The 16988-nt window shown below is 44.0% G+C and overlaps 1 protein-coding gene across 2 annotated transcripts; it reads left to right on the top strand.

Moving 5' to 3' along the window:
• Window positions 1-49: 49 nt before the first annotated feature.
• Window positions 50-15558, top strand: LOC111149652 (succinate dehydrogenase complex assembly factor 2). Of its 2 annotated transcripts, XR_002640770.1 has the most exons (5): window positions 50-131; window positions 3474-3697; window positions 3782-3891; window positions 14757-15198; window positions 15232-15558. XR_002640770.1 is itself a non-coding variant. In XM_022506850.1 (4 exons), exons 1-4 carry the CDS (start codon window positions 96-98, stop codon window positions 14885-14887), a joined length of 501 nt encoding a protein of 166 aa, XP_022362558.1. In that variant the 5' UTR covers window positions 50-95; the 3' UTR covers window positions 14888-15557. The 2 variants fall into 2 exon arrangements, 1 of the variants encoding a protein (XP_022362558.1); XM_022506850.1 differs by having other exon boundaries at window positions 14757-15557.
• The last annotated feature ends 1430 nt before the right edge of the window (window positions 15559-16988 follow it).

Below are 16988 nucleotides of genomic sequence, written 5' to 3'. Positions count from 1 at the left end.
CGGCTCAAGCCCTTCAGCGCTCAAGTCCGCACTTCAGGCGTCTGGAAGTTCCCGGAAGTGACCTGACAGTAGGCTTCCGGTGTGAGTCGGGAAGGATGGCGGTGGCTTCCACGTTTCAGGTTCTGCCACGGGTAAGGAGCGTAGAGATTTTAGGGGCCCGGGTGCTGTAGTGGGGACTGAGTCTCGTCCACCAGCGCAGTCATGAAGACTGCGAGGAGCATCCAGCTGCCTGCTAGCCCATGGCAAGGGCAGAACCAAGGAGAGATCCGCCTTGCAACAGGAGATTCAGGTCACATCCACCCTTTTCTTAGCTCACTGTGTGCCTGTCTCGTGCGAGACCCAGTTCAGATTTCACCTGTTCCCCAGGTGGAGCTGGCTGCACCACCTCTCCGTGTTCTTCAGTCTGTTCTTTTGTCTAATACCTGTTAGAGATATTTCACATGTTAAGATAATTTTTTTTATTGTAGGCTTTTCACACTGTAACATCTCAGTACTACTCTTTGCTGCTTCTCATAACTTTTGTGTGTGTTGCGTTTTCGTTTCAAGATATTTCCGAGTACGAGTTCCTCATTTCGAGTTCCCCTTTCGATTTCTTCTTTAATCCATGTGAACGATTGGTTATTCATGAGCTACAGTGTGTTGTTTAATTTTCACATATTTGTGAATTTTCCAGTTTTCCTTCTGATGTTGATCTCAAGTTTCATGTCAGTGTGATCATTTGTATCATTTTAATCTTTTTAAATTTGGTAAGGCTTGTTTTGCAACCTTAGATAGATAGATAGATAAGGTGATCTATCTTGGAGAGTATTCCCACTCAAGGGTGCTTGAAAATAATGTATTCTGCAGCTTTTGGGTGAAATGTTCTGTACATGTCCGTTTTGGTCCATTTAGTCTATATTGTTATTCAGGTCTTCTCTTTATTGATATTCCGTCTAGATGCTCTATCCATTACTGAATGTGGAATATTGAAATCTTTTTTTATTGCATTACTGTTTATCTCCCCTTTCAGTTCTGTCAGTTTGCTTCATATGTTTGAGTGCCCTGATGTTGGTTGCATATATATTTATAATTGATTTATATTTCTGGTGCATTTACTCTGTTATCCCTACTCTTATCATTATATGATAACGTCCCATATCTCTCCTGGTAGTTTTTGACTTAAACTCTGGTTTTTTTGTTTTTTTTTTTTAAGATTTTATTTATTTATTTGACAGATCACAGGTAGGCAGAGAGGCAGGCAGAGAGAGAGGAAGGGAAGCAGGCTCCCCGCTGAGCAGAGAGCCCGATGCGGGGCTCGATCCCAGGACCCCGGGATCACCACCTGAGCTGAAGGCAGAGGCTTTAACCCACTGAGCCACCCAGGCACCCTGACCCCTTTCTCATTTTCTATTATGTATCTTCTATGAATGTTTTATTCTTGGTTACCATGGGGCTTACATAAAACATAATAATCTATTTTAAGCTGTTAATAATGTAACTTCAGTTACATACCAAAAAGCCTACCCTTTTACATCACCCTGTTTACATTATTGATGTTATAATTACATACTTTTTTTTTTTTTAAGATTTTATTTATTTGACAGAGAAAGAGTATACAAGGAGGCAGAGAGTCAGGCTGTGCAGAAAGCCGGATGCAGGGCTCGATCCCAGGACCCTGAGATCATGACCTGAGTGGAAGGCAGAGGCTTAACCCACTGAGCCACGAGGCGCCTCTCTATATTTTTTTTTAAAAGATTTTATTTATTTATTTATTTAAAAAGATTTGTTTATTTGCGAGAGAACGCACATGTGTACAAAGGTGGGGGTGGGTGGGGAGGAAGGGGCAGAGGGAGAGGGTCCCAAGCGGACTCTGCACTGAGTGCAGAGCCCCAACACAGGGTTGGAATTCAGGACCCTGAGCTCAAGACCCAAGCAGAAATCAAGAGTTGGTTGCTTACCCAATGGCACCACCCAGGCACCCCCACAATTACATATTTTTGTGTTGTATATCCATTAGCCTATGTTTTTCTATTTCAACTTTTATACCAGAATTAAAAGTGATTTACGTACCACTATTATAATATCCTATATTTGTCACATATTTATCTTTACCCATAATATTTATATTGGTTTGCTTGATGATGTCATAAGTCCCTTGGGCGCATTTCAGTCTTTTTCATTCTTCTTTTTCTTCCTCTGATTGGGAAATTTCAAATGACCTGTCTTTGAGTTCCCTGATTATTTCTTCTGCTTGATCAAGTCTGCCGGTTAACCCCCATAGTGAATTTTTTTCATTTGGTCATTCTATTCTTCGGTTCCAAAATTTGTTCGGTTCTTTTTAATATTTCTTCCTGTTGATATTCTGTTCATGCTTTCTTTTTTTTTCTTTTTTGAGCTCATTGAACATTTTGATGACCGTTGTTTTGAATTCTTTGTCAGGTAATTCATATGCCTCTGTTTTTTTAGGGCCAGCTTCTAGAGATTTATTTTCTTCCCTTGACTGGGCCATGTATTCCTGTTTCTTTACGTCCCTTGCAGCTCTCTGTCAGATCCACACTTTTGAAAAAAGTTACCTCTCCTAAGTCTTTGTGGACTGGCTTTGTAGAAGAAAAGACCTTCACCAGTCAGCTTGGCTAGAGATTCCAGGAGCCTGTCCGACTTCTTGCATGGATAGGTCTTTTCTAGGCTTATGCATGTGAATTCCCAGTTGGAAGGATTTGCTGGCTTTTTTCAGGAATCTCTTACTTGGTTTCTAGATTTCTCATAAAGGGAGTTGGTCCATGTATTGTTGAGTTGGTGTCTCTGTGAGAAAAGGAGAGTGTGAGGCCTCCTGTTCAGTCATCTTGCTGGTGTCACTACCTTTTCATTGCATTTGGATAGGTTTTGCCCTTCTCCAAATTGGGAGCCTGTGGAGGATTAGGAACCATGCCATCACTGTATGCTCAGATTGCAACACAAGCGAGTGAATAATATATACCAGTCCATAAGAATCTTAAGGGAGGGGCGCCTGGGTGGCTCAGTGGGTTAAAGCCTCTGCCTTCAGCTCAGGTCATGGTCCCAGGGTCCTGGGATCGAGCCCCACATCGGGCTCTCTGCTTGGCAGGGAGCTTGCTTCTCCTCTCTCTCTGCCTGCCTCTCTGCCTACTTGTGATCTTTGTCTGTCAAATAAATAAATAACATCTTTAAAAAAAAAAAAAGAATCTTAAGGGAATATAAAGGAAGGAGAAAATATTTCTGCTGGAGAATTTCTGGAAGGGTGTTAAGAATACATTTGCAGTTAGGGCTGGGTTCCAGTCCTAACTGCATTTACTATCTGGGTGACCTTGGTAAGTTATTTAACTTCCTGAGACTCAGTTTCCTGTGTAATAAAGTGGGGACAGTATCAACATAATTTCGTAAGAACTAAATGAGATTGAATGCATTTAGCACCTAGTAAGTGTTGAGTGAATGCCAGTGATGTTAGTCCTTATAAAGGTGTTTGTGGTTTATTTCAGATGCTTGCTCTGTCAAGGCGCCATCTAGTGTCTCCTTTGCTCAGCATACCATCATTCAGCCGTTGCTACAGAGGTGACAGCCCAACAGATTCCCAAAAAGACATGATTGAAATCCCTTTGCCTCCGTGGCAGGAGCGAACTGATGAGTCCATAGAAACCAAAAGAGCCCGGCTGCTCTATGAGAGCAGAAAGAGGGGAATGTTGGAAAACTGTATTCTGCTTAGGTAGGGAAATACGAGACTTGGTGTCACTTTCTTTTTTACTGGAGATGGCTTTTTCATCTTTGTTTTCTCTCTTTCTTGTTTTAGCCTCTTTGCTAAAGAATATCTGCACCACATGACTGAGAAACAGCTGAACCTCTATGATCGTCTGATTAATGAGCCCAGTAATGACTGGGATATTTACTACTGGGCCACAGGTACTGGGCATGATCAGCAAGCAGCATGATGTGAAAAGTAGGATGGTTCACGCTGATTTGAGTCTGGAATTTTGTGTCCTCGGCAATTTTTTTCTTTTGTTCATGCAGTCAACACTCAACCCCAGCACTCTCCAAATTTTTCAAAGTGTGCAAAATGGTTTTATTAAAGTTCTTCGTTTGTAAGCAACAGAAACCCATCTGACATAAGCAAAAAGGGAGTTTAGTGGAATGGTGTGGAAAGGCAGAGTTACAGAAAAACCAGGCTGGGAAGGGGGAATGGTGTGGAACCCGACAGCTCTAAAGGCTGCATAGCAAGTGTTCCTTGATAGTCTAAAAACAGCATTACCTTTGGGAAGAACGGTTCTCACTGTTTATAGTTAGGATTAGCTTTGGCTATCAGAGAAAACAAACAAACCAATAATAGCTTAAATAAATCAGGATTGTATTTCTCTCTCATAACAGCAGTCCAGAGGTAGGCATTCCATTCAGAAGTCATGCGGTGCAGATCCCCCAGATGGCCGTCATGTGCTGTCTACCTCATGGTTGAAGGTGGTTGCTGTGGCTCTGTCTGTCATGGCTTATGTTTCAGCCAGGAGAGAGTGTGTAGAAGCTCACACCTTATTTTTTATGAGTCCGCAGAAGATTATGCCCCACACTTTCCCTAGTTTTCCATTGCCCACAGTTCAGTCACATGATGATTTTTAGTCAGGATGAAAAAATAATATAGTCTGTTTCATGCATCCAGTTACATTGGGGGTTCTGTTACCAAAGAAAAATGGGAGAATGGATATTAGCGGACATCTCCTCCATTTCTTTCACACTCTGGCTCTTCTGGTTTTAAGTTTCCAGCCCAGATTTGAGTCATAAAATAGAAACCATTCTGTAGGTTCTGAGCATAAAGTGTGATAATACAATCTTGAGACTTATATAGAGATTGGAAAACCCGCAAAGTGTAAATATTTACTCTGTGCTCCCTTAGTGTTGTTGAGGAAAATTCCATCCTGTGAATGTGCCCCACTGTTTGTTTATCCGTTGACCAGGGGAGGGACATCAGGTGTTCCAGTTTTAGGCGATTATGAGTAAAGCCACTATAAACGTTTGCATATAGCTTTTTGTGGGTGTAGGTTGCAGTTTTTTCTTGGGTAAAAACCCAGGAGAAGGGTCACTGAGTCATATGGTAAGAGTTAAGACAAACTTTTTCTGTAATGGAACAGGGAGTGAATATGCGCAGACCATACGGTCCTTGTCTTGAGTCTGCCACCCCTGCCACCGGAGCCCACAGGCCGCCATTGCTACAGTGTTGCAATAATATTTTATTGACAGACATTGAACTTTAAATTTCATAGAGTTTTCATGTGTCACAAAATACCCTTTTGACTTTTCTCCTGAACCATTTAAAAGTCATTCTTAGCGCACAGGCCATAGTTTGCTGACTCCTCTGTTAAGTGAAAGAGACCAGACTCAAAGTCTGGCCATACGTACTATATGATGCCATTTTTATGATGTTCTGGGAAAGGGCAAAACTATAGGGGCAGAAGACAGATTCACCATTGTCAGGGACCAGATGTGAAGTTCCCCGTCCTTACCAGCACTTGGTAATATCAGGATTTTATTTGTTTTTGTTTTTAGCCATTTTAAGAAATAGGCAGTGATATTTCACTGTAGTGAATTGGCCTGGCCCTGATGATTAAGGATATTGAGGATCTTTTTTTTTTTTTTTTTTAAAGATTTTATTTATTTGTCAGAGAGAGAGAGGGAGAGAGAGCGAGCACAGGCAGACAGAATGGCAGGCAGAGGCAGAGGGAGAAGCAGGCTCCCTGATGAGCAAGGAGCCCGATGTGGGACTCGATCCCAGGACGCCGGGATCATGACCTGAGCCGAAGGCAGCTGCCCAACCAACTGAGCCACCCAGGCGTCCCTTGAGGATCTTTTTTAAGTGCTTCTTTGCCATTCCTACATCTTTGCTCTTACGTCTCTTCAGGTCTTGCCCCACCTTTGTTTTTACCTTGAGTTGGGTTGGTTCATTTTCTAATTGAGGTTTGAGTGTTCATTGTGTCAGATTGAAATTCTTTATCAGGTACGTGTCTTGGAAATTTCTTTTTCCTTGCTTATGGTTTGTCTTTGCATTTTCTTAACATTGTCTTTCACAGAGCGGTTTTTAATTTTGGTGAAGTACAGTGTTTTCTTTGGTACGTTAGTGGATCATGCTTTTGATACTGTGTCTAAGAATCTGTTTTATCTGAATTCACAAAGATTTTCTCTGTTTTTCTTCTCGGAATTTTATAGTTTTAGAATCACCTGTTGAGTTTCTCAAAAAAAAAAAAAAAACAACCCAGAAAAACAAAAACCTACCTGGGTTTTGATTGGAGTTGTGTTAGAACAATAGATCAGATTCTTCTAGCATTGAGAATTGTCTAATCTATCACATGCCGTATCTCCATTTATTTAGATTTTTGACTCTCTTTTTTACATTTATTTAAAAATATTAAAATTTTATTTTTCTGATATAGAGAGTGAGCACACGAGCTGGAAAGAGGGACGGAGGGAGAGGGAGAAGGAGACTTCCTGATGAGCAGGGAGCCCAATGCAGGGCTCAATACCAGGACCTTGGGATCATGACCTGAGCGGAAGGCAGATGCTTAACCGACTGAGCCATCCAGGTGCTCTCAGGTCTTTGACTTCTTTAATTAGCATATTATCTATTGTTGGATAACAAATTACCCCAAAACTTACTGGCTTTAAACAAACTCGCCATTATTATCTCAGCCTTTCTGTGGATCTAGAATCCAGTCATGGCTTAGTTGGGTGCTGTGCTCTACTCTGTCGCAAAGTTTCAATCAAGGTGTCAGCCTGGGGTCTGGGGTTTCATCTGGAGGCTCAGCCAGGGGAGGATCTGCTTTAAGTTCTCTCTGGTGTTGGCACAGTTAAGTTCCTCACAGGTCCCCACCTGCAGGCCCAAGTTCTTTGCTGGCTGTTGCCTAGAGGCTGCCTTCTGTTGCTTGTCACAAGGGCCTCTCCTGCTTGGAAGCTTGCTTCTTCAAAACATGCAAGCCGAGAAGGCAAGAGAGGAGTCTCCTAGCAGGAAGGAAGTCTCAGTGTTTTGTAACCTAGTCACGGAAGTGACATTGTGTTGCCCTTGCTGTGTTCTGTTGGTTAGAATCGAGTCGTTAGGTCCAGCCCAGGGCAGGGAGTAGGCATGAGAATCACGCAAGAGCATGATAGAGGTGCAGGTCTTGGGGGCCATCCTAGAAGCCTAACTGCTACAATCTGTGTTTGTAGTTTAAGCGTATTTTGGAGATATTTTGCTGGATTTGTACCTAGGTATTTCATATACTTTTGTGCCATTATAAATGGTACTTTAAGAGAAATTTTCAATTTCCCATTGTTGGTAGAAAGTATAAATACAGTTGATTTTTGTGTTATGTATACTCACTCAGATCTAGAAGCTGTTTTGTAGATTCTTTGGGATTTTCTGTGTAGACAGCTGTGTCATCTGTGAACAGGGAAGATTTTCTTCTTTTTCAGTCTATGCTCATTGTATCTTTAATCTGTTTTATTGCAGTGTCCAGGATCTCCGGTATAATGCTTGATAGTAGCAGTGAGAGCAGCACCCTTGGCCTGTTCCTAGTGTTAGGGGGAAAGTATTCACTCTTTCATTATTAATATACTGTTACCTGTAGGTTAGTCATAAATGCCTTTTATCAGATTGAAAAAATTTCCTTTCATTTGTATATAGAGCATTTTTTCATAAATAGATGTTGAATTTTGTCGGCTGCTTTCTAGGCATTTCTGTAGACACTATAATTTGGTCATGTGCTTTTTTCCCCTTAATTTATTGATATGATGAATTTTTGATTGATTGATTTTCAAATATTAAACCAACCTTGCCTTCTCATGGTAAACATCACCTGGTCTTTTGCTTGATTGATTTCATTTGATTGATTTCATTTGCCAGTATTTTGGAGATCTTTGTATCTGTCTTCAATGGGGGTACTGGTGTATAGTTTTCTTGTAAGTTTATCTGGTTGTGATCAGGGTAATGCTGGCTTCATAAAATGAGTTATGAAGTGTTCTTCTCTTCCATTTTCTGGGAAGGTATATAGAGTTGGTATTATTTAAATATTTGGTAGAATTTGCTAGGGAAGCCTTCTGGATCTGAGGTTTTCTCTTTTGGAAGGTTTTAACTGTAAAGTCTAATTTTTTTTTTTAATAGCTATGGAACAATTCAAGTTCTCTGTTTCTTCTTACTTAGATGAGGTCCGTTTATTAGTGTGTCTTTAATAAATTTGGCCACATCACATAAGGCGTTAAGTCTATGGATATAAAGTTATGGTCATATTCCCTTTTTCTTTAAATGTCTGAAGAGCTGTAGTAAGGTCCCTCCTTTATTTCTAATATTGGTGATTTGTGGGTTTTTTTTCTTGGTCAGTGTAGCTAAAAGTTTATCGATTTTATTTATTTTTCAGAGAACCAGCTTTTGATTACATTGTTTTTGCTCTATTTTTCTTTTTCTAATTTCATTGATGTCTGCTCTTTATTTCCTTTTTTCCTTCTTGGTTTGGGCTTAGTTTGCTCTTATTTTTTTAGTTTTGTAAGGTGAAACTTGAGCTCAATGATTTGAGACCTCCTTTTCCACTGTAAGCATTTAATGCTATGAATTTCCCTCTAAGCAGTGCTTTAGTGTCATGTTGCGAATTTGGATTGGTTTTTCTCATTCATTCAATTCCTAATTTCCTTCTGACTTCCTCTTTGACCCATGAGTTGTCTCTTTTCTTTTCTTTCTTTTCTTTCTTTCTTTCTTTCTTTCTTTCTTTCTTTCAATATTTATTTATTTGACAGTGAGGGAACACAAGCAGGGGGAGCAGCAGAGGGAGAGGGAGAAGCAGATTCCCTGCTGAACAGAGAGCCTGACTCAGGGCTTGATTCCAGGACCCTGGAACTCAAACAGCTGAGCCACCCAGGCGCTCCTGGAAGTTTCATTCAAAATGAATGAAACTTACTAATTCCATTAGGACCCCAGAACTTAGGTTGTGTAGTTTCAGTTCTTTTAAGTTTCTTGAAATTTGTTTTATGGCCTGAACTATGACCGTGACACTTGACAAGTGTCTCATGTGCACTTCTTTGAACATAACATGTCTTCTGCACCTGTGGATGAAGCGTGCTGTCAATGTCACCTCAGGCAGCTTGGTTGATGCCGTTCTTCCTGTTCTCGATGTTCTGACCGGTTTCCTCTGTACTTTGTTGATTAATAAGAGAAAAGTGCTGAAATCTCTAGTTATCTTGCAGATTTGTCTATTACTCCTTTCAGTTCTCTGTTTTTCCTTCATATATTTTGAAGCTCTGTTTTTTTTTTTTTAAGATTTATTTATTTATTTGACAGAGATCACAAATAGGCAGAGAGTCAGGCAGAGAGAGGGGGGAAGTAGCCTCCCCGCTGAGCAGAGAGCCCGATGTGGGGCTCGATCCCAGGGCCCTGGGATCATGACCTGAGCCAAAGGCAGAGGCTTAACCCACTGAGCCACCCAGGCACCCCTGCTGATAATATTCTTTGTTCTGAAGTGTCAGATAATAATTTAGGCATGCCAGCTTTCTTTTGATTAGTGTTTGCATGGTATGTATTTTTCCCATCTGTGTTAGTTTTCTGTGCTACATAGTAAATTACAAGAAACAGGCACCTGGGTGGCTCAGTCCTTAAGCATCTACCTTCAGCTCAGGTATGATCCCAGGGTCCTGGGATCAAGTCCCACATCAGGCTCCCTTTCCCGCTCCCTCTTCTTGTGTTCTCTCTCTTTTTTTGTCAAATAAATAAATAAAATCTAGAAGAACTACGAGAAACAGTGATTTTAGACAGCATGGTTCATACATATTTATACATATAGTCATAGTTCTATAAGTGAGAAGTTCTGTAGGCCTAGAACTCAGTCTGAAATTGGTGTCAGCTGTTCTGCATTCCTGTCTGGAAGCTCATTCAGGTTCTTAGAATTCATGTGCTTAGGGTTAGGGGCTGAGGACGATTGTCTTGCTCCCTGTTGATCTCTCAGCTCCGGGAAGCCACTGGCAGGTCCTTGCTGCAGGCTTCCTTCCATCTCAGCAGCGGAGATTCTCCCTCACGTGGAATCCCTCTGAACACTTCAGATCTCTCTGACTTTCCTTCTGCCACCAGCTGGAGAACAGTGCTTGGAAAGAGCGCATGTGGGGCGCCTGGGTGGCTCCGTCAGTTAAGCATCTGACTCTTTTTTTTTTTTTTTTAAAGATTTTATTTATTTATTTGACAGACAGAGATCACAAGTAGGCAGAGAAACAGGCAGAGAGAGAGGAGGAAGCAGGCTCCCCGCTGAGCAGAGAGCCGATGCGGGGCTCGATCCCATGACCCTGGAATCATGACCTGAGCCGAAAGCAGAGGCTTTAACCCACTGAGCCAATGAGGCACCCCAAGCATCTGACTCTTGATTTCAGCTCAGGTCATGATCTCAGGGTTGTGAGATCGAGCTCCGTGCTGGGTGTGGAGCCTGCTTAAGCCTCTCTCTCTCCCTGTCCCCCCTTAAAAAACAAATAAAATAAAGAGCGCATGTGATGAGGTCAGAACCACCTGGATAATTTCCCTGTGCTGAGGTCAGCTTTGCCGTGTAACCTAATCGAGGTCAGCATCGTCATGTTCCCAGTCCTGAGGGTTACGCAGGACTTGGATGCAAGGGGAGTGGGGAATACTGAGGGCCAGCTTCAAATCTGCCTCCCACACCATTCCTTTGCTTTTGACCTATCTTTGTCTTTATGCTCAGATCAAGCTTCTTCTAGATAGCATATGTAGTCTCTTTTTTATTCAGTCTTAGAGTCTCTACCTTTCCATTGATATGTTTGGCCATTTGCATTTATTAATTGAACAATGTGATTGAATTAAAATCTGCAGTCCTTTTGTTTCTTGTTTCTTCCATCTGTTCTTTTTTCCTTTTCCCCTCTATATCCATTTTTTTAATTGAGTATTTTAAATTTCATATGACCTCCATTGTTGGTTTATTGTTTATACTTCCTGTATCACTTTTTGTAGTGATTGCCCTAGGCTTTACCATATACATCTGTAATGAATTAGTGTCTCTTCAAGTTATATTTACTGTATCACATAAGATATAAGAACTTTACAATAATATACTCCCAATTCTTCCCTCCCATCTTGTCGTTGTCACACTTTTTACTTTTACTTATATTGTGGGCCTATACTATATTTCTCTTGTTTCACTTCAGACAATTGTCTTTTTTTTAATTTTAAGATTTTATTTATTAATTTGACAGAGAGAGTGTACAAGTGGCAGAGCGGCTGGCGGAGAGAGAGGAGGAAGCAGGCTTTCCGCTGAGCAGAGAGTCCAGTGCAGGGCTTGATCCCAGGACCTTGGGATCGTAACCTGAGCCGAAGGCAGACACTTAACCAACTGAGCCACCCAGACACCCTAGACAATTATCTTTAGAGCAGTTTAAATTAAGGCAGAGAATGTTATATTTTATATAAAGTTTTATAAATTGTAATTTTTATAGTATATTTTATATATGTACAACAATAAATAACTATCAAATATATTTTATATTAACCTTTATTTTAGTCATCGCTGGAGATCTTCATTTCTTTGTATAGATCCATGTTTCTTTTTTTTTTTTTTTAAACATTTTATTTATTTATTTGAGAGAAGAGAGAGACAGTGAGAGAGAGCATGAGCGAGGAGAAGGTCAGAGGGAGAAGCAGACTCCCCGCGGAGCTGGGAGCCCGATGCGGGACTCGATCCCAGGACTCCAGGATCATGACCCGAGCTGAAGGCAGTCACCTAACCAACTGAGCCACCCAGGCGCCCTAGATCCATGTTTCTATTTGGTATCCTATTCCTTCTGCCTGAAGAACTTCCTTTAATATTTCTTGTAGAGCAGGTCTGCTCTTATGAATTATCTCTGTTTTTGTCATTTTTGAAAGATATTTTCACTGGGTGTGGAATTACAGGTTCACAGGACTTTCTTTCAGCGCGTTACAGGAGTCTGTTTGTTTGGCTGTTAGTGTGCGGGGTTGAGGCCGTCTGGTCAGGAGCGGTGCTGGGTTCGGGTTTGCTGTTTCGGTTACCTTTATTGTACCTTTACCTTCCAATTCCTGTAGCATTACCGTGAGCTGTTTCCTGGTATGTGTAGGTTCTGACAAGAACTCTACTGTGTCTCTTTATTCCCATGCGTGTAATGTCTCTTTTCTTCCTGAATGTTTACACCACTTCATCTTTGGTTTTTAGGTGTTGAATATGATGTGTCTTGATGTTTGTTCTTGGTATTTTTCCTGCTTGGGTTCTCCGGGAGTGTAGGCTCCCATACACTGTTTACTTGTACCCTCCAGCTTCTAGATTCTGTTTTGTGTCTTTAAGTCTTTTCTTTTTCTGTATCAATTTGGGGAATTTGTAGCGGTGAGACTGATCTGTCTTCTAGTTCACCAGTTCTTTCCTGCACTGCAGTGTTGAGTCTCTTGATGAGCTTGTTGAGGTCAATCTGCTTATTTGCTACTGTGTTTTTAGTTCTAACATTTACATTTGGCTTTTATAGTTTCCAGCTCTGTAGTCAAGCTGCTCATTTGGTTCCTACATTTTGTCTACTTTTTCTGGTAGAGCCTTTAATATTTTAGTTATTTTTTATTTAAAGATTTTATTTATCAGAGAGAGAGGGGGCACGTGAGCAGGGGGAAGGGCAGAGGGAGAAGCAGACTCCTCACTGAGCAGAGAGCCGGGTGCGGGGCTGGATCCCAGGACTCCAGGATCATGACCTGAGCTGAGGTAAATGCTTTGAAATGACTGAGCCACCCAGACCCCCTAATGTATTAGTTACTTTAAATTCCGTAACAGTTCTGACATCTGGGTCATCCCCAAGGCTTTTTCTGTTGATCGCTTTGTCTCTTCATAGTGTGTTGTGTTTTTCTTCTTTTGTGTGCATGCATATCTCATAATCTTTAATTGAGTCTTAGACATTACAAGTAGGACAGTAAAGAGTGAAGTGAATGGTATTTATGCCTAGAAATGGGCATGCTTCCAGTAAGTTGTTAGGATGGGATCGAGTCAGTCTAGTTAGGAGTTAAGCTCACCTAGATTCTGTTACTGCTCTCCTTCCCTTCACTGCACCACCAGCCTCTTGCTCCCATCCGCGGAGAGTAGGGGCTGAGTTTCCGGAAGGTAGTTCTCAGTGTTCCTGTTCTCCCCTCAGCTTTTCAGCCTTCCCCCTATTTCTGTGCCTCATAGGGAATCTCTCGCTGCTCCTGCCTTTCCCAAACAGTAGATTCCTGTTGCTTCCCACTTGGGGGAAGGAAGGTTGGGAGGGCATTCTCCGTTGTCCTGGTTCACCTTCAGTCCCTGTGGCCCTGCCTGTCCCACAGGATGAGATTTTTCTTTTTTTCCTTTTCTCTTTTCACCATCCCAAGTGGGTCCTTGAACAAGTAGGAAGTAGGATTTGCAGACCTACACCCAGTCTCTTAAGGCTTTTATTTCATTGAGGAGAAGGGCTGGGCTAGGCTTTATGCTTTTTTTTTTTTTGCAATGTTGGCCACTCCGCTGCTCCCAGCTTGCACCGGTGAGGGAGACTTTCTCCCACCTCTTGCTCTGAACTAGTCTTGGTCAGGAGCGCACTCTGGAGGTTTACTGAGAACAGCCTGCAGGGCGTGCACTCCCCGGCATCTGTGGCTAGCCCCCACTTGGCTTGTAGCAGTTGGTTAAACATTTTAGCCAAACTCTTCTGACCTGTCCGGATGGTATCCAGTGTCTGTTCTTCCTGGGCCCTGTCTCAGGCAGGCAGGTGCTCAAGTGCACTTTCTCCTTTGGCGGGGGGAGCTTCTCTTCCCTTAGATTTTATTCTACGTGGTTGCCCCGTGACCTCTGTTCTCGGATGACTTCACAGAAAGTCATGCTGTTTGTAGTTTTTCTGGCTTTTCTTGTTAGGATGAGCCTAGTGTTCTTTCCAACTTACACTGTTCCGGGGGGATGCCTCAAACTCCTGGCCTCCAGTGATCACAAAAACAAAACCCGACACCAAGCCCCCTAGATGCTGGGCTCTGTGCTGAGTGAGGGGGAATTAAGCTTTGAGGAATTCTCTCTCCCAGCATTGTAGTCTTGGTAGGAGGGTCATTCTCGAGCACATTACCTAAGCTTCCCCGGTGGGAGCTTTGCTTATAATTGGAATCTTAAGCGAGTATCTCCAGGTGGAGAGAGAGGTGGGAGGTAAGCAGGCATACGGGGCCCCCTCGCACACCCCCAAGATGACACTCCCGTGGCTTTGCTGTCCATGCCCTTGTGGCCTCTCCATCTGCATCTGATTTTCTGGGGTCATGTCCATTTTGTGTGCCTCTGACAGTCTTCTAATGAATTCCTTTTTGCTGAAGTTAGTAGAGCTCCTAGTCTGTCATGTACAACTGAGGACTTCCACCTTGGGAAATGTATAGGCTGGAAGGGGAAGCACAGTACCCAGAAAACACAGAAATGCCGAGTGCAGAGCAAAATCGTGCTGCCGCGTATGGACCGGCCTGGGGGTCAGCCGACTTGTTCATAAAAGGCCAGACGGTAAATATTTCAGTCTTGTGGCCATATGGTCTCTGTTGCAGCTACTCAGATCTGCCATCCTCGTGCAGAAGCGGCCGTGGACAGTATGTAAACAGATGGGAGCAGCTGTTCTAATAGCGCTGTTTACCCAGGCAGGCAGCCGTGGGTCACCCGCTCCCGCTCCAGGCCACTGTGTGCATTTAGAGGAAGACTAGAGACAGTCTGTGTATCTCCCGGTTCTTTGCAAAGGCCAGAGTTTCAAGTGTCAGGGTCCTTATGCCTGAGGATTAACTGACATCATTCTCTCTGCCCATTCTTCTCTTGCAGAAGCGAAACCAGCCCCAGAAATATTTGAAAACGAAGTCATGGCACTGCTGAGAGACTTTGCTAAAAATAAAAACAAAGAGCAGAGACTGCGCGCCCCAGATCTGGAATACCTCTTTGAAAAGCCACATTGAGCTGTGCACCAGCGCCCGCCGTGGGGGCTCCGTCCGTGGACCCTAACTTAGGATAGATCCCGGCCTTGGCTTCCTGCTTCTCCTGAGACACTCAGCCCACCCAGACCGTTAGTCTTGCTTCACATGATGGACCCATCTCTCAGGACATGTAAATACTGGGTGTGACTCATTCTCACACTTTATTGGTTTAGTTTTAAACCTAAAAGCAGTTGCTGGTGTTGCCGGCACTCGGGCCTGTTGCTCTGGCTCCGGTCTCCCAAGGCGGGCCTCTGCCACAAGAGGGCAGTGTCGGGACACGATTGTGCTCACCCGTAGCTTCCGCCAGAAGTGTGTGCCCTGCAGAGACAGCCCGCTGCGGGGGGCTGGGTAGTAAGCTTCCCGAGCAGCCCAGGGCTTTGTTCAAGTGAAATCTGCCCCCCCTTCTCCCCCAGGTAGAGTCCTTCCTCCTGGGGCAGCAGACCCAAGCCCCCTGAGCTGACTCTCAGAGGCACGGCGGGCAGAGCGAGGGCGGCAGGCAGGGATGTGTGGGTTTGCTGCTGACGAGTCCACATCCTCCTCGTCAGATTTTCTCGCAAACGTTCACTCTGTACACTGAAAGATAATTAAATATTAAAGAATATTTTATGAAGGAGAAATCACAGTTCCCGGCCCTCACACAATTATTTTAATTCTATCTGTCCTCATATAATCCACAGTCACTTGTCTCCAGAGTTATATAAGGTGACAGCCACAGGATTGATTCCCGTGTGGCATGATGGCAAGCTTTCTCTGTCTTTCTACAGTCTTCCCGGTGATTGTAGTCGACGAATCAACAACACATAAGCAATAACATCTTAGAATGAGTCGGTTGGCAGTGCTGAGCTCCGGGGCCAGGAGACTAATGTGTGTCTAGCAGTGGTCTCCCTGAGATTTGCTCTCAGAACTGTAACCCAGTCATCACTGTCGCCCCCCGGGCTGGGCGGGGACCATTCGAGGTACAGACCTCAGAAAGCAGGCCGGGGGGGATAAGCACGGGGTTGGTGATCACAGGAGATGCATGCGGAGAGGCAGTGCCTGCTTCCAGCATCCTGGAGCTGAGGGGTTCCTGGAGAGCCTCCTCCCGGTCTTCTTTGCCCCTCAGTGTCCCCGGCTAAGGAGAGAAGAGAAGAGAACTAGCTTTTACTTATGGGACCCCGTGAGAGCCTCATAGCACCCCTATGGAAAAGTGGTGTTATGCTAATTTTGTAGATGAGAAAGTGGGCTCAGAGAGCAGTTTGTCCAAGGTCAAGTCACTGTTCCATCAGAAAGTGACAATCTCCTTTAGTTCTGCCGCCAAAGTGGAGGAACTTTCCACTAGATCACTCTTCTTTACTGGTGGAAACTTAGTAGGAATTCATGCTTTGCAATGTTAGGGCAAAGACGTGATCATTCTGAGACAGTGAACCTGTGTGTCATGAAGGGGACAGGAAGCTGCTAGATGCTTCGCAAAGTAAGCCCATGGCTACCCAGGGCAGCTCTCATGCAGGAAGGAGCAGTGTTGGCGCTGGTTTCAGGTTCAGATCCTGGCTCTGCTGCCCACCTGCTGGCTAAGTGCATTGCCTTGAGCCCCCACGTCCTCATCCATAAAATGGGGGTGACGACTCTCCTTATTTTAGCTGATTGTGAGCTTCAGATGAGAAGAGAGAAAACTCGCAAAGCTCCTACACGGCCCCTAGCACACTTGGCTCTCAGTAGCTATTCGGTGTCCACGCTGGGTTGAGGCCTCAGCTGAGACTTAAAAGCCGTCTCCTAATACCAGTTGCCTGGCATGTCACCTGTGCAGGCGGGAAAGCAGCCCGCTGGAGAGCCACGGGGGTGTCTCACCAGCCAGGGAAGGAAGAACACCCTGGGGGCGAGAAGCAGATGTGGGAGTGACAGCTGGGAGGCAGAAGCGGGGCCCTCGGAGAGGACGTGCCTGGGGGGCTTCCTGCAGACTCTGGTCACTTGGGGCCTCGTTTGAGGCACTGGGCAGAGGGTGTTAAGCAGCCGGAGAGTTTGTGGGGCGCACTGGACTGTAAGACGTGCACACAAAGGGGCAGCGACTTGCCCATCCATCCCGGATGCTGCTGTGGCCCTCCCTGGT

Source organism: Enhydra lutris, unplaced genomic scaffold, assembly GCF_002288905.1.
Source record: "Enhydra lutris kenyoni isolate GAN:26980312 unplaced genomic scaffold, ASM228890v2 scaffoldscaffold22, whole genome shotgun sequence".
Classification (NCBI taxonomy): Eukaryota; Metazoa; Chordata; class Mammalia; order Carnivora; family Mustelidae; genus Enhydra; species Enhydra lutris.
The sequence above is the reverse complement of the archived record's forward strand: the minus strand, read 5'-3'. Positions and strand labels throughout refer to the sequence as shown.

Excerpts from the sequence above, each read along its gene's own strand:
- LOC111149652 (XM_022506850.1), top strand. The coding sequence starts at position 96 with ATGGCGGTGGCTTCCACGTTTCAGGTTCTGCCACGG. Across the intron at positions 132-3,473 it reads CGTTTCAGGTTCTGCCACGG|ATGCTTGCTCTGTCAAGGCG; the intron begins GTAAGGAGCGTA and ends GGTTTATTTCAG. Across the intron at positions 3,698-3,781 it reads GAAAACTGTATTCTGCTTAG|CCTCTTTGCTAAAGAATATC; the intron begins GTAGGGAAATAC and ends TTCTTGTTTTAG.